Source organism: Cyanistes caeruleus, chromosome 12, assembly GCF_971803275.1.
Source record: "Cyanistes caeruleus chromosome 12, bCyaCae1.hap1.1, whole genome shotgun sequence".
NCBI lineage: Eukaryota > Metazoa > Chordata > Aves > Passeriformes > Paridae > Cyanistes > Cyanistes caeruleus.
This window is the reverse complement of record NC_141712.1, coordinates 14,712,085-14,728,241: the sequence shown is the minus strand read 5'-3', so window position 1 is coordinate 14,728,241 and position 16,157 is coordinate 14,712,085. Positions and strand designations below refer to the sequence as shown.

Genomic DNA, 16,157 nt, shown 5'->3' with positions numbered 1-16,157 from the left:
GAAGAACAAGAGGTAACAGGGACAACCTGCCCTAGGGGAAAATTTACTGAGCATAAGGAGAAATTAATTCTGTGCAAGACTGGTGTAGCTGTGGTGTGGTTCTGGGACAGGGACAGTTGATGCCTCCATCCTCAGGGACATTCCAGATCCAGTGGGACAGGGCTGTGAGCTACCTGGTCTGGCTTTGCTAGCAGCCCTGCATAGAGTTGGGATTGGACCATGGGCTTCCCAAGCCTCTTCCAGTCTGAAATTTAGCTGATGCTCCAATGTGCATTGTGCAAAAGCGATGTGGTGATTTTGAGACTCACTTGTAAGATGGCCAACACCAATCCATTGCCCACAGCTCTTCCACAGAGCTGATGCCAGAGCTGCCTTACATCCCCTGCTGACTTCACAAGTTTTGGTACCGCAGAGGAATTGGAGGAGCTGAGTATTGGAGAAAGCAAATGCCTGTGGGAAAAATGTGCAGATCTAATGGTAGGCTTTAAACAGAAGCCTGGGTGCAAAATGACAGGTCTGTGATAGTCTGTTCTGGGATGGGATTGCTTACAGTCACAGTCAGAGGATTGTGTGTTCTGGGTTACAGCTTGACAAGGAGCTCCTGTGGTTGTGCCTTACTCTGTCCTGGAGAAGCAGAAGTTTGGGCACATGCATTCGTGGTTTGGCTCACTCCTTATGTTTTTCCACTGAAGCACTTTAGTATTTTTAGTCTGAAAGAGATGACTGCTATGGTGGAAGGATCAAAGCAGTCCTGTGCAGGCAGGACACTCTAAGGTGAAAAACAGAGAGTGAAGTACAAGAATAAGAACTGGCAAGGAGCCACCATCCCTGCTCACAACAAGGCTGGGGTTGAGGGTGGGAGGAAAAGGCTCTGAGCTGCTGGCTGGTGGCATGGAAAGCCTGCATACACATCAGCTGCTAGGCTCAGATATCAGGATGAGAGGGCAGAACCAGCCCCAGCATTTGCTGAAGCTGAGAAGTCTGCTTTCCCTCCGCTGAGAACCTGAAGGCCGCAGACCCACCTCTTCCAGGAAACAACCTGGCCCACACAGCCTGGTGCACTGCCAAGGCAATTGTGGCTGCAGGCAATGCTGGCACAGAGGTCCAGCACGCAGAGCACAGCTCAGCCAGCAGCACTGTCAGTGGGATGCAAGGCAGATGGGGAATCTTATAAGGAGCAAGAGCTTCCACATGGGCCAGTGCAAAGCTAACAGGGCTAGGAGGTGCATTTTACCCTGCCAAAAAGGACCAGGGGTTAATGGTGGATGTCAGATTCAATGCAAGCCAAACATCTACTTGTGAATCAAGTAAACCACGTTTACTTTCCTTCAGGAAAAACAGTGACCAGAAGATCAAGGGAAGAACAAAACCAGCATACACCAATGCAAGGCTCCTGTGACCCCTTTAAAACATATTTTTGGCAAGGAGAGAGGACATGGGAAGATGTGGGCTCCCAGCATGCTGGTGGCTGTGCAGCCACAGCTCTGGGCAGAAGGGCCTGGTCTCTCACTGGCTGCTCCCTAGCAGAGCCTAATGATGGCTGCAGGCAAGCATCTCTTTGGAAAGAATTTCACATTTTCCACAAACTTTATGGAAACCAGGAAATCCAGCTAGGCACATCAAGAGAGGGGGGTTGGGGCCTTGGGTGGAGAAGAACAGAGAGGCACAGGGACATGATACCTGCAAAGGAGAGCCAAACCAGGATGGGCAGAGGTACCCAGACAACAGACAGTCCAGACCACAACATCTGCTCCAACTCCAGTTTATTGAACATTACAAAATACTGTGCATATATTTTCACATTATAACAATATCATTGCAAATAATATATTAAGTCTTGAGTCATTTGTAGTGCCCATGGCTACAGAAAACACTGACCCAACTAGAGATTTAGTATGGCCCAATATCAGAAATCAAAACTAGAGTAAGTCATACCAGAAATGCAAAACTATATAAAAACCTTTTAAAAACCTCATGCTCATCTGGTGGAACAGGTACAGAGCTGAAGGGTCTCTCCTGAGCCCTGCTGGCAGGGCTGGGGGTCCCACCAGCTCACCTGCTCCACACTGGGCACATTCAGTGCATCCAAGTGTCCCCTTGGCACCTGCTGTCTCAGCAAACCCACAGAGCTGGAAAAGGCAGGCTTTTATCTGCTTGGAGCATTAACAGTCCAAGTTCCCATTTTTTCCAAAGAGGAGCAACCCACAACCCTCCTGGCTCTGCCAGTGCCCAGCCATTGTGCTCTTTTGTGGCTAAACACTTCTTGGGGAGAAATTCTTGGCCCCTGGGGTCACACCAGAAGCAATTCATCGTGTGGGCCACCAGCTCTCACCACCCTCTGAGGAGGGCACAGGGGTGGCTGGGATGCAGGTGTTGGGGACAGACGTTTGAAGATGCACGCTGCTCACACCCATCACCCCTGCTCCTGATGTACCTGATACCTGCTCCACTCCTTGCACCATGACCAGTCCTCCCAGCTGATGCACCCCAGGCAATTGGAGGGCCTGGGACGTGAGGAGAAGGGACCAAGGATGCTGTGCAAGGCAGCTGCCTCCCAGTAAATCCAGAAAGCTGAACACTGCAGCTGTTGGGAACACATCCAGGTGACAGGCGTGAGACTGGCACAGCAGGTTGGCTGTTAGAGGAGTCCCTGTGTGTACAGGTTCACTAGTCCAGCTCCTGGTGGAGCCAAACCCCAGGAGCGCTGCTCCCAGTCCTGAGAAAGTCATGGCCTTGCCTCTGTGGTGCCTCCATAACCCAGGGAACACAGGGCTGTCGTGGCAAGGAGCCTATCTCTGAGCTCCTGGCTGAGCTCCAAGCGTGCTGTGAGCACTGTGGACACCTTGAAGTCAACGGCTCAGTCACTGGGTGTGGATGGACTCTTGTGAACCACTCCTGCTCTCAGCCCTTTTCCAAGAGGTCTCCTACTCACAGCCAGGCTGGAGATCAGCTCATACTCTTACACCTGTGAGCAGCCACCACCTCAGGGCAGCACAGCCATGACAGGATCAAGTCTGTTTGGGATTCCAGCCCTGGGAGAAATATCTCTAACCTCCCAGCTGCAGAGATGTGTAGGGACCAGAGAGAAAGAATGAGGTTTGGGATCTGTGCCTCCCTGGGCAGACAGGGGCTGGTACCTGCTGTTGCAGCACAAAGACCAGTTATTGACCAGGTTTGCATCAGTAGGTGCATGGGCAAAGCACACCCTGGAGTACAGCTCCAGGAGGAGTACTGGGTTCCCCTGCCACTCCTGGAGTTTATGGAGACACACACAAGCTTTGCAGTGCAAGACAGAGCAGTCAGCAGGTCACAGCCTGTCTGCAGCTCTCAGCCCCTTCCCAATCCACAGGGTGCCTCAGAGGTGGCTTGCTCTGTTGAACATCAGCCACCTGGGCTCTGCAGTGGGTGGCATCCTGCCCTGCTCCTCTGTGGCCATCAAAGGCTGCAGCTCCTGCTGCTCAGGACCGTCCGGGCTGCTGTCACTCTGTGACCGGCCGCTCTTGGAGACATGGCTGGGGAACTGGAAGCAGGAGCTCTGCTCTGGCATCGCCTGGCTTGCAGACTGGGGTTGCTCCTCCAGCACAGGGCAGGCAAATCTCCTGTGCTGAGGTCCGCTCTCAATGCCTGGGGGGGAAGCGATGCTCTCCAGGGAGGAGATGCTTTGGTTCCATGCCTTCTGCATATCCACTGGCACAATTTTGGTGGTCTCCGAGGAGACATAAACAGCCAGATCAGCCTGGTCTCCTTTCCATGGCAGCTCCTTCTCTGCCAAGGTGGGCGATGGAGGGATGATGCAAGGGCTGGGGCAGACATCCAGGCTGCCTGGAGATGCAGATGGAGGGACAGTGAGAGGGAGCTTGCACAGCTCTCAGTCTCTCCTTGGACCCTGCAAACATTGCAGAACCAACCACTACCAAATGGCCATAGAATCCTAGAATATCCTGAGTTCGAAGGGACCCACAAGGATTATGGAGTCCAACTCCTTGCCCTATGCAAGAAAACCCCAAGAACCACACCGTGTGCTGGCCCAGGGATGCAGGACACAGGGAGGCTCTGTCATGCCTCCAGAGGACAGTGATTCTCCCATTCATGCTCTGTTGACTTTGGTTTTGCCTAGGCCAAGGCAGTTTTGCTCCACAGGCAGAGGAAGGACAAGCTACCCAATGGCAGCTGCCCCAGCATGAAGCATTGGTGCCTACCAGGAGTTGTCTTTCCCTGCAGGACCTCATCAGTGGCTCGCGCAACAAACACAATCCCCTCATCGTCCTCTTTCTCCGTCTCTGAGCTATCGCTCTCCTCCTCCTCTGAGCTGACCATCACCAGGACAGGAGCTGCAGGCAGATGGAGGGGGTCGGTTTGGTGCTAGCACAACCCTGGGTGATGTCATCCCACCGAGCTGGCAGTGGGCAGGCACAGCTCCTATCCCACACCACCAGGTCCCCTTGCCAGGACCTGCCATCCTCACCTGCCACTGGCCTTACCTGCATCCTGCCAGGGGACATTTCTGTGCGTCTTCCCGTTGGGTGCCTCTTTGGTCAGAGATATGTTCTTCTGTGAAAGAAGAGGAACTGGCTGGGACCTGCCCTGTGCAAAGCCCTAAACCCAATAGGGGATTCTGCGAGCCAGCCAACATTGGGCATGCAGATTCCCACCCTGGTTACATGGCAGATGGTTTCTAGTCCTTAGGCTTTGCATCTTCATAGCCCCACAATGAACTGCTCAGCTGCAATGGCTTCAAAAACCTCCAAACAAAAGAAGATACCTAAGGCTCAATTTGAGGTGCAGTGCCACAATTCTGAGCCTGGATCTGCACCAACATTGAGGTTGTTTTATGCTGAGTGTTCTTGCAAAACAAACCTGTGGCTCTTCCAGGGCTTTGCTCAGTGAAGAGCCACCCCACAGCACTGATGGCATGCTGGGGACACATGGACACACAACACCTGAATGCTCACATGAGGCATCAACAGGACTGAGAAGAAATGAGATGCTTTCCCCTCTGGCTCTGGAGCTGTTGATGCCCTGCAGCACCTCACTTACGCCCCAAAAAGGACCTCTCTTACTGCATCCTGGGGTGGCCAAATCTCAGAGCTAGGAAAAGAACAGGAGCTTGGGGAGGACTTGCCTTTTTCCTGCCTTTTTCCTTCAGCCTGGCCTTGCTCTTGGAGGAGCAGACATTGTGCTTTGTGGACTTGAAGGTCTCCAGACGCCTCTTCATGTTCTGCCGGAAGATTTCTTTATCTTGGCGCTCTTGTTTATCTGGAGAGATGAAGTGACGGCTGTAGCTGGCCTTGTACTGGCCGAGGGAGAGGCAAAGAGACACAGGGTGAGCAGCTGGCCCCACAGAGCACTGTCCACCCCTGCTCCTCTTGTGGGTGCTGCTCCCCTTGGGGTCAGCCGCACGCCGTGGCCCGGGAGTGCTCACCCGCCGGCGGGGCTTGTAGAGGCTCCCCCGCAGCACGTGGTGCATGGCAGCATCCTCCTTGTCCCGGCGGCTCCGCACCGTGTCGATCACCTGCAGGTCCAGGCATGCGCCGCTCCCGCTCTCCCTCCTGCAGGGAGATGGACGGGCTGGGCTCCCTGCCCACCTTGTGCCAGCCCCCTGCCAGCCCTGGTGCAAACCACCCCCAGGGACGAGGGCAGCTGTGAGGTCTAACGAGGCCTGTTCAGGAGCTCAGAGGGATGGTTGTACTCACAGGAGGTTTGTGACTGATGACTCTGACATGGACGTGCGGCTGGGCATGGAGGGCAGCGCCAGCTTGGCAGCTGAGAGCACGTGGCCACCCTAGGAGGTGGGAGGACAAGGCTGGCATCAGGACAGCAAGGACCCAGCTGGGATGGGCAGGTCCCCATTGCCTGGCCAGAGGGTGAACATGTGGCCATACATGAAGGGAACCTCTGCTGCCAGGACCATCCTGCCACCTGGACACCACTCCTGCCTGTACCTGATCAACAAAGCTGATAGCATCACGGATGTTCAGCTTGTAGTAAACATCCCAGATCTCATCCCGCAGCCTGTAGGCAGATTTCCGCATCAGGAGCTGGCTCAGGTATTTCTTGTCAAACTGCTCCCACCTGCCATGAGATGAAGACAGTTTAGCTTCCACAGGCTACCATGGCCAGGGATATCTACCCAGACAAGGCTGAGCATCCCAAGTATGGTGAAGGGAGGCTGGGCATGCAGGACCTGGCTGTGCACAGGGACACACTGCCAGGGAGGGACATGGTGACCCTTCAGCCTGCCCAAGAGGAAGCCAGACACCAGCGGGTCTGTGGGAGGCAGTGGGAGTAGAACTGGGGCCACCCTGCTGGAGCACTTCCCCTGCAGGAAACAGGCTTTTTGCATCCTTTTCCTGTCCCTGTGCTGCAGATAAACACTGCCCAGGCAGGAACAGGGCTGTTCCTTCCTCAGTGCCCAGATCAGTTCCATCCATGAGGAGGCAGAAAGCCATTGCCAACATGGACACCCCAAGTTCTGACCTTGGCAAGTAATGCCAGCTCCACAGCATCCCCAGCCATACCTGCCTAACCTCTCTCTGTGATGCTTTTGTGATCCTGGTCTGCTGCACAATAGCAGCCAGATGGTACTATGCAGACTGATGGGCAGACATAGAGGCTTCCTGGTCCTGCTGCCCTGCCCACAGCAGGGGTGTCCTCCTGTGAGAACCCCAGCATGTCCCTGTGGCTGGCATGTGTCTCCCATTCACTAACAGTCAGCAGAGGATCCAGTCCGAGACACTCACTTGTCCCGCCAGTAGTGGTAGCCGTGGTGCCCCACGATGTCCTCCACCGCTGCCAGGATGTGGTCAAAGGCCTTGAGTGAGGGGAAGAGGGTGAGTGGTGGCAAGGCTGTGGGTGCCCCAGGTGCCAAGGTGATACATGGCCCTTGCCCAGCCCCACGTGTGAGGGAGCCCAGCAGCCTCTGGCGCTATCACCTACGTGCTCATGCAGCTCCTCGTTCAGTGTGGGTTTGTGGTGGTCACTGCGCTTCACCTTCAGCCACGTCACCAGGGGTTTGATGGTGAGGCCCTAGAATGGCAGGAGAAGGCAAGGGAAAGACTGGGAGGGCGAGAGGGTGCATGGCTGGGGCATAGGGAGCAGAAGCAGCATGAAGTGACTGGGGACAGTGGCTGTGTCAGCCATGCATGCCCCTACCAACCCGACCCCTGTGCCATGGTGTACACCCCCAGCCATCATTTCCCTAGACTTATATTCATCCCGTGGCTTCCCGTGGCTTCCCTTCCCAGGGCACTGAAGCCCAGAGCTGGGGCCCATCAGCAGCTTTGTAAAGAGGGCAGCCTGGACAGGCATGCACTCCTGGAGCTCCTGGAGCCAGTCCCAGAACAAAATACCAGCAGGAAAAGAATGTGGGCCACGGCCCCACCATCGCAACAGTCGCCACAGCAGTCCTGCACACCTGCTGATGGATGGTGTGCTAGAAAGCACCGAGGACCAAAGGTCACTTGAAAAAAGATACCTTCCCAAAGCACATGTCCCCAGGCCAGTTCCAGGGCAAGAAAGCACCACGGGAGGAGGGCACAGTGCCCATCCTCACCTGTACAATGACAGTAAAGAACACCACCACGATGGTCGTTGCCACGAAGTAGTCCTTGGCTTTCACCTTTTCCCTGTCCAGCAGGATGACCAGGGCGAAGGCCACGGCACCACGGAGGCCACCATATGACATGACCACCTGGTCGATCCTGTCCAGGGGGATGAGGCGGAAGCGGTTGAGCACGTATGTCTGGAGAACAACACCTGGGGAAGAAGAAGGAGAGCCTGGAATGCTGGGAGAACCCTGCCTGATCCAGGAGACAGCACAAAATCCCAGCCAGGATCCATGTCTGGCCTTGTGCCCCAAGCTTTCCTGGGCAATATCCCTTTTTGGCATGAATAGGGCTGTATGCTACCAGCCACACACATAGCAGGACAGACTGACCCACGGCTCTGAAGAGCAGGATAAAGAACAGGGTGCCCAGCACCAGTGCCGTGTCCCATGTCCACTTGGAGGTGTCCACAGCCGAGATGCCCAGAAACATGAAGATGATGGTCTCTGAGCTGCTGGCCAGTGTCTTCATGGTGTACTTGACTGTGGTACGGGATTTCTGGGAGATGTTGGCTTCCACATACTTCTTGCAGCAGATCCCACAGAAGGTGACTCTGCAGAGGGGCAGAAGGAGCTGGCATGGACCTACAGCGGGATGAGGAGTGGGTCTACTCACTGCCTCTTGCTGCTCAGCACTGCAACCTCAATCTCCTGGCTTCCCCTGGGGGACACCGCAGTACTCACGCCAGGATGGCGGAAAGCGAGACCATCTCGGCAGCAAGGTACGCGACGTAGGCCAGGAGGAAGACGAAGAGCGGCTCGATGATGCGCACGCGCTTGGTGAACCGCGTGATCAGGGCCAGCAGGAAGGCGAAGAGCAGCCCCACGGCTGTGCCCCCCAGGCTCACCAGGAAGAAGGAGGCTGATGGGAGGAGAAGTCTCATATGAACCATAAGCAAGTGGGCCCAGCTCCTGTGCCCCACAGCCATGCTGTGCTGGGCTGGCCAAGAGCCATGTTTCCACCCAGGTCCCCTCCAAAGCATCTCATGGAGCACAAAGCTTCAGATGATCCCAAAGCATTCCCTGGAGCACCTCTGCTGTGGGAACCAGCTGATAGAGTAAGGATTGTTCAGCCTGGAGAAAATTCTGGGGTGACCTCCCCAGTAGCTAAAGGATACTCCAGAAGAGCGGGAGAGGGACTTGGAGAGGGATGTGGAGTGACAGGACAAGGGGGAATGGCTTCAAACTGACAGAGGGCAGGGTTAGATCGGGTATTAGGAAGAAATTCTTCCCTTTGAGGGTGGTGAGGCCCTGGCACAGACTGGCTGTCCCCTCCCTGGAAGTGTTCATGGCCAGGCTGGGTGGGGCTCTGAGCAAGCTGGTCTAGTGGAAGGTGTCCCTGCTCATGGCAGGGGGGCCTGGAACAAGATGGCCTTTAAGGTCCCTTCCAGCCCAAACAATTCTGCAGTTTTGTGCTGATGGCTGACATGTGACACATGGAGATGACAGAGCTGTGGTGCTCAGTGCCCACCCCACAGGACAATGGCTCCTGTGCTTGCCCCCCTCCACTTCCAAAAGAGAGGAAGAGGTGGAGGGGCTGGAATGGCAATTACTCACCTACCCCCTTCACGTAGTCTGTGGCGTGGATGTGCGCTGGGCCCAGCTCCACAAAAGAGTTGAAGACCTTGTATAGCACCTGCAGGCAAGGCAAACCCCTTGAGAAATGCAGGGCATTGCCCTGCCTTGAGAGGGGCAGGAAGGATCCTGTGGAAGAGGCATTTTCCACCCCAGACCTGTCCAGCAACAGATCATTTCAGCAGGCAAAGTCTACCAGGGCCAGGAGACAGGAAAGGCCAAGAGAGTATGGCATGGGTCTGCCCCCAGCTCAAGGATGTCACCTGCATCCTCTGCCCATCCTGGGGAATTCCAGCACCTTGGACCATGTTGGGCTCAACATTAGAGTCCCACAAGCTGCAACTCACCACGGTGACAGCATCATTCAGGAGAGACTCGCCAAACACAATGATGAAGAGGGTCTCATTAACATGGACCTCTTCGAAGACAGCCAGGACTGCCACAGGGTCCACAGCTGAAATCAGGCTGCCAAAGAGCAGGAAATCCATCAGCCCAGCTTCAACACCTGGATCTGTTAGGACAGAAGGACCAAGGTCAGGCAAACCAGCCACCCCAGAGCCCCTCTCACCAGGTGGAAATAAGCCTATCCCTCATCTGATCCAGTGACTTGGCTGCAGCACCTCAGCTGGCAGTGCAGTAGGAGAAGCCCAAAAGTGTTCCCAGACCTCCAGGATGCCCCTGGAAAAGTGGGACTCAGTGCATTCTTGTTGCAACATGAGAGAAGCATGAGGGATGTCCCTGTTGGCACCCAGGTGCATCACTGCTCCTCCAGCAGGTACCATCAAAGGTGGCTCAGCAGCCCCACCTCAGGTCCAGGCATCAAGTGGCTCCTCAGGGCTCAAGAGAGCTCAAAACACAGCCCAGGCCAGCCAGGGCCAGTGGCTCCAGCCAAGGACAGGGAACATGGCAGCGAGCCAGCAACGCTAGCCAAGGTCAGCAGACAAAAATAGCAAAGACATGAGTCAGCCCAGTGCCAAGCAGGGCCCGTCTGTCCTGCACGCTTGACCGTCCTGCCAGAGCACCATTCCCAGGATGTCAGGACCCTGCTCGTGCTGCAATTCCTAGGAATCCACAGCAGGGAGAGGCAGTGGGCTATGAAATTGGGGGTGCTCTGCACCTCCAACCTATTTTTTGGGGATGTGGTTGAAGCTGGGCAGCCCTGCACACCTACCCATGAGCCCGGCCCGGTGCAGTCCCCAGAGCGCGGTGCCAGTGGCGAAGGAGTTCCAGAGCGTGCCCACCACTGCGTAGGTGAGGATGGCACCGATGTTGTCAAAGAACAGCCGGCTGGGCATGAAGTACCCCGAGTCCAGGACAATGGGGGGCAGAAGGAAGAGGAAGAACATGTTTGGCTCCAGCTGGTACTCAGCTTTCTTTGCCACAGCCAGTACGATCCCTCCCAGGCCCAGCCCCAGCAGGATGAGAAGGCAGCTCTCCGGGACGACAGATGTCACCTTCCTTGACAGGTGGAAAACTAGAAGAAAAAGAAGTATGAGAGCATCAGCCAAACAGGCACATAGACAGAGTATCCCAAATCCACAGGCTTCACAGAAGTGTTAGGTGATGTATGATGGATGGGAGGAGAACAAGGGAGCACCTATGGAAAGGCTGCTTCATGGCCACATGTGCACAAAAGACCTTCCAGCTACCTCCCAGGTCAGGATTTCAGGTCCCTGACTCTTTAGGATTTCCCTCTCCGTCTCAGCTACTGTCTAATAAGCCAATCAGCCAGGCATTTTACTTTTCTTGGCTTCTGATATCTGCACTTAAAGGTTTAAAACAGGCAGTGAGCACGTTCACAGTGTCACGAGCACTGCTGGCTGCTGTTCAAGTGAAGAAATCCTGGTACACTGGGACGTGTTACCCCACTCGGAGACGAGGATGCTCAGCCCTGGTGACAGGGTGACCTTGTTTGCATCCATCTGAGCAAGCAGCCAGAGCAGCATGCAAACCACTGCAGCACAAGCCATGCCTGAGCACAACCTCCCTCAGCACCAGCTAACCTACCTGCATGCAAAAACACAGGCACTTGGGAGCTGCAGATTTAGAGATGCTTGGAATAATCAGTTTATTCCATGCAAGGTTTGGGCCAAATCTTAAGCTGCCGTGGAACAGGATGTATTTTCTAAAGCAAGCAGAGGATGCCCTGGTATTCATCCATCAGTAATGTGGCAGTGAGCCTGTGCTCAGGCACAAGCCAGCAGGATGCCACGCCAGCCAGCACAGGGGATTTGTTCCTCCAGGTACCCTTGTGCCCCACATCAGGGTGTCCTGTGTAATCCTAAATCAGTCCAGCTTCCAGGAAGGCAAGCCCCCCATCCCTGGGGCTTTCTCCTCACTAGCATAAGGTGCTTTATTTTTGCTGCCCCTCCAAAAGGGCATTGCTTGGGGAAAGGCTATTGAGGTCACAGTGATTTTGTCCCCCCATCACAGAGTTCTGCCATCACTTGTGACATCCAGCATCTGTCGCATGACAACCATCAGATGAAGAAATATCCTGGGGAGTGGGCTCCTCTAGGCACTACGAGAGCCACCTCTGTCCTTGTGCACCCAGCAGGTACAAGGGACATCAGGGTAGGCTCTGAGCCATCACTTGGCTGCAAGCCCAGCCCAGCTGCCAACCCCAAAACCCAGTCCCTAAAGCCCTTTAGCTGGACTAAAGGTGCCCACTGCTTGTGCCAGGCTACCTCTCCAGAAGGAAAGTTGTGCTATGGTTGTGCACCAACTCTGGGTCACGCAGCTGCTTCCCTCCTCTGGAATTATGGACAGACCATAATGCCTAGCCCAGGAACTCCGGGTCTCCAGTGGTGTAGACCTGGAGAGGAGCCCAGGAACAGGCAGTATTTCATCAGTAGGTTTCCATGTCTCTATGCCCTTGTCATTTTCCTCCGAACCTGTCCCGGTCCTGCTCTATCCTGGGACAGATCCCAGTGTCCCTGAGATGTGGACAGCCAGAGAACTGAGGCTGTGGCTTCCTGATGCTCTTCCTTTCTCCTTCCCAGCACCCCTTAGGTGATTTTCTTTCCTTTACCATGGCTGAGCTCTGAATTAGAGGAGATAATTCAATGACAAAGATCTGGTTCACAACCAGAGACAACATCGTTGAGCCCATCACTCAATGTGCAGGCTAAGGGCTGCTTTTCCTTTAGTTGACGACCTCAAGAGGTTTCAACTTGGCACAGTAAGCCCCATCCATGCCCCAGCACTGGCTCCCTGCCACAATACAGCAGGAGCACTGCTGCAGCCAGCAGGGGCAGAGCAGTGAGCACAGGGGCAGCGTGATCTGCAGCTCCATCACCAAGCACCTCAATAAGAAAGAGCACCCAGGCCAAGCCTGTGCCATAGCCCTGCCGCTGAACACCCCAGCCACAGAGCCTGGGGCACCCCCCTCAGCCCCAGCCACCTCTGCTCACTGCTATGGGCTGCAATACAGCCCTGGAGACCGTGGTGATATGGACACTACAGCCCTCCAAGCAGACCCACAGCCTGAGGAAAACCTGGCTGGGCTTCATCCAGGTCAAATTCCTGCAAAATGACTGCACAAGTCACTGCAGGGCCCTGTTCACCCCACATAAGCTGCCTTCACCCGTGGACGAATGGTGCTCACTCAGCGCCTGCAGCAGGCTGTGAAGCCGCTTCCCACCCACGGGAACAAAGCTCTGAAGTTTTCAAGAAGGGAACGAGGCGTCCAGCCCCTTTCTGCATTCTCAGGAACATTGCCAAAATCCCTGCTCTCTGCTTCGGCAACCCATCTGCATTCCCCATGCTGTGGAGCTATGTCCTGGCTGGCTGGAGGGACCCAGGAGAGCGCGCGGGGATGTTGTGGGGACATGGGTCCTGGCTGCCATCCATCATGGAAGTGTTCAAGGCCAGGTTGGATTTGAGCAACCTGGTTTAGTGGAAGGTGTCTCTGGCCATGGAAGGGTAGTTAGAAAAAGATAATCTCTAAATTCCCTTCCAACTCAAACCATTCTATGGTTCTATGATTGTTTTCACCAAGCCAGAAACTTGGTCAAATAAAGGAGAAGCATCAATGGGAAAGATCACGCTTCAAAAATGTCCTGGCTGATGGGGAAAGCTGCCACCCTTCCCAGGAAATGGCAGCACATGAGCTCCCCTGTGTCACAAGGAGCAGCCAGTGGGGACAGACTGAACGAGGTCTAATTTTATACACACTAGTCAAGGATTTCAGCACTAAAGGTTCCCACAGCAACAGTAACTTAGCCACATGTGAATTAACTTCAGAGACATAATCCATACTCAGGCATCCTTAATAAAGGATTTGCCACTGAGATAACTCGGGGCCAAAACCTGCCTCCAGGGCTTGGGAAATGGCAGAACACCTAAACCAAGACATGAGCAGCTGGAGACAGAGGTGATGGTGCAAGGAGAGATGGTTACAACCCATGACAGTGCTGCTGCATAAAAAACCATCTGTCTGCTAGCAGACTCCTGCCCGTGGGGCAGCTACATGTAAGGAGAGTGTTTGGGGCAATGCTTATCAGCTCTGTGTTCCCCACACCCTGTGCTCTGACTGTGGATGGAAAAGGCAGCAAAGCCCGGATGATGCCTCGCTGTGCAGGAAGGCAACACCCAAGCCAGTTTTTCCCTGCCCCAGCTGTTTGCTGGCTTGGGTCACCCCAGCATCGTGACTGCCTCTGAGAACAGAGCCCACAGTGTCATTTCCCCATCACCCGGGCATGGGGCCGCTTCCTCCCCTGCAGTCATAGGGCTGTGAGCTGGCAGCCCAGCGCCACCACCACAACGGGTCCTCTGCGCCAGCCTACGCCCAGCGTCCACGGCTGCCACAGCTGGCTCTGCCCTCTCCGCTCCCCAAAATCCTCCACCCCTGGTTCATCTCCTCTGTGGACTCCTGTGCACCCTGGGGACTGCACGTGCCATCTCTGGCACCCATGGCAGGGTGCTGCCTGCAGCAGTGCCTCCAGGTCTGGGTGTCGCTGTTGGCTCCAGGCTCTGCGAATCCATTGGACCCACGGGATACACTACCAGCAGCTTGAAGCTATCAGCCATCAGGGCTGTGTCTCACAGACAGAGGAGACTGGCCACAGCCTCAGGCCTGTGGCAAATCTGGGGATTTGGGAATGATCCCAACTCAGGCTCCCTTGCATCCCCTGCACAAAATCCAGGGTGGCTGAAGGGAGCATGTCAATGGAAACCTGCACAGAGAACAGCTCCGGGGAGAGGTTGGAGAGAAGAAAACTGCCAGGGAACGGAATTTTCTCTCTGATCTTCTGCAGGTAGGAGGGACACACTCGGCAGCTGGAGGTGGCACAGCTACAGCAGTGTTGTATTTTTAAACTCACGATACCTTTTAATTCATTCCTCGCGAGGTTTTAGGTCTCTCTTGCGAGAAAGCGAGGAAGGAGAGGACCGGAAGATCCACAATGATGCTTGGGACAGGAAGAGGCCAGCTGGTGGTCACAGCTGTAGCTATCCCCTGTGTAATGAGTGCTGCTGCACATCCCTGGCTGATCAGAGGTTCCCCTGCCTAACTCTGAACCCACATTTCTTGATCCAACTTGAAACTAAGAGGTTGTCTGTGCCCCCACCATGGGGGGCTGTGCCCACAGTGGGGTCCCTGAGGAGAAAACCTGGCTCAAGGTCACGATCTCATCCCCAGCACAGCAGGCAGGGGCACTGTAGGGGCCAGCCCTGTGGGTACCCCTGCTCAGCACCCACACACGGGTGTCCCCTCCCCAGCACCCCGGATGCTGGTGGGGAGCCCAGCCCTGCGCAGCTCACACACATCCTCATTGTGCCTTCCCACGCAGCCTCTCACAGCAGAGCCTCCCCCGGCTGCGTGGTCCTGTGCCGGGGAGCACAAGAGTCCAAGGCCAACCCAATCCGGAGTGACCCACCGGAGGAGACTGCAGGCACCTGCTGGGGGCACATCCAGCCTGGCACCGGCACCACCGAGCCTTTCCCGGGGCTGTGCGGGAACAATGGCTTCCAGACCTGCCAACGGCAGGTGCTGTGCCAGCCTTTGGGAACACGGGACATCCCTCGGGGCTTCTGTTCTCATGAACTATCTCCATCCTCTGTGCCCACCCATCTATCCATCCATCCATCCATCCATCCATCCCTTGCAGGAAAAGCCAGCCCGGACCCCCACCTTTTCCTTTGGGTGATACCTTCAGCCCGTCGCCGCACACCATCCCACGGCAGGGCACGGAGGATGTGGGATGTTCCCCGACCTCCACAACCCAGCTGAGGGTGGTGACCAGCCGGATTTGTCCCCATGACCCGTGTCCCGGCGTGCGGTGACACCCCTCGTCCCGGGTGCCCCCGCGTCCGCCGGGGATGCCGCATCCCCCCTGCCTGTCCGGGGGTGGGCACGGCCTCTCCCGGGGCACCGGGGCGGGTGGGGACACGGGGACACTCACCGATCTTGGCCAGGCTGGCTACCAGGATCCAGGCGGCCACCAGGCAGGGCGCCTGCACCTCCCGCCACTGCCACCGCAGCAGCTCGGCTCCCGCCGGGGCGGCGGGGCCGGGGGAGGCCGCCGGGGGCTGCATGGCCCCGCCGCTCCCGCCGCTCCGCTCCGCCGCGGTCCCGGTGCCGGTGCCGGCCCCCGCCCGCGTCACGCGCACGTGGGGATGCGCCGGGACGGCCCCCGAGCCCCACGCCACGGGCCCCGCCCCGAGCGGCACCGGCCCGCCCCGGAGCCCGGTGCTGCCCCAGGCCTTAGCACCTGCCCCGGACCCCAGCACCACCCTGCTCGCCCCTGGCATCCTCCCCTCTGTCCCAGCCTCCCGGAGCCCCCTGCTAGTCCCCTGTCCCCGTCTCAGTCCTCTCTGCAGTGTCCCGGTGCTACCTGCATCACCCTAGTCCCTCATGCCCTCCCCCCGTGCCTCTGCTTTGTCTGAATCTCCCCACCCTGGCTTAGTCCTCACGCACCCACCAAATTCCCAATCTTCCTCCACACTCAATCCCCCTCCCAGCCAACCCCTTCCCAGC

At 56.3% G+C, this 16,157-nt stretch overlaps 1 protein-coding gene across 3 annotated transcripts; it reads right to left on the bottom strand.

The window, feature by feature from the left end:
* Positions 1–1,746: 1,746 nt before the first annotated feature.
* On the bottom strand, positions 1,747–15,784 carry SLC9A5 (solute carrier family 9 member A5). 3 transcript variants are annotated; one of them, XM_086847903.1, is made up of 16 exons: positions 15,583–15,784; positions 10,350–10,652; positions 9,526–9,689; positions 9,161–9,239; positions 8,288–8,465; positions 7,937–8,157; positions 7,553–7,755; positions 6,937–7,026; positions 6,741–6,811; positions 5,943–6,072; positions 5,694–5,782; positions 5,423–5,549; positions 5,123–5,293; positions 4,482–4,551; positions 4,200–4,331; positions 1,747–3,886 (listed from the first exon to the last, which is right to left on the bottom strand). In XM_086847903.1, exons 1-16 carry the CDS (start codon positions 15,713–15,715, stop codon positions 3,732–3,734), a joined length of 2,316 nt encoding a protein of 771 aa, XP_086704029.1. In that variant the 5' UTR covers positions 15,716–15,784; the 3' UTR covers positions 1,747–3,731. The 3 variants fall into 3 exon arrangements, with proteins under 3 accessions (XP_086704029.1, XP_086704028.1, XP_023790386.1); XM_086847902.1 differs by having other exon boundaries at positions 1,747–3,822; XM_023934618.2 differs by lacking the exon at positions 15,583–15,784 and having other exon boundaries at positions 1,747–3,822; positions 9,165–9,239.
* Between the last annotated feature and the right edge of the window lie 373 nt (positions 15,785–16,157).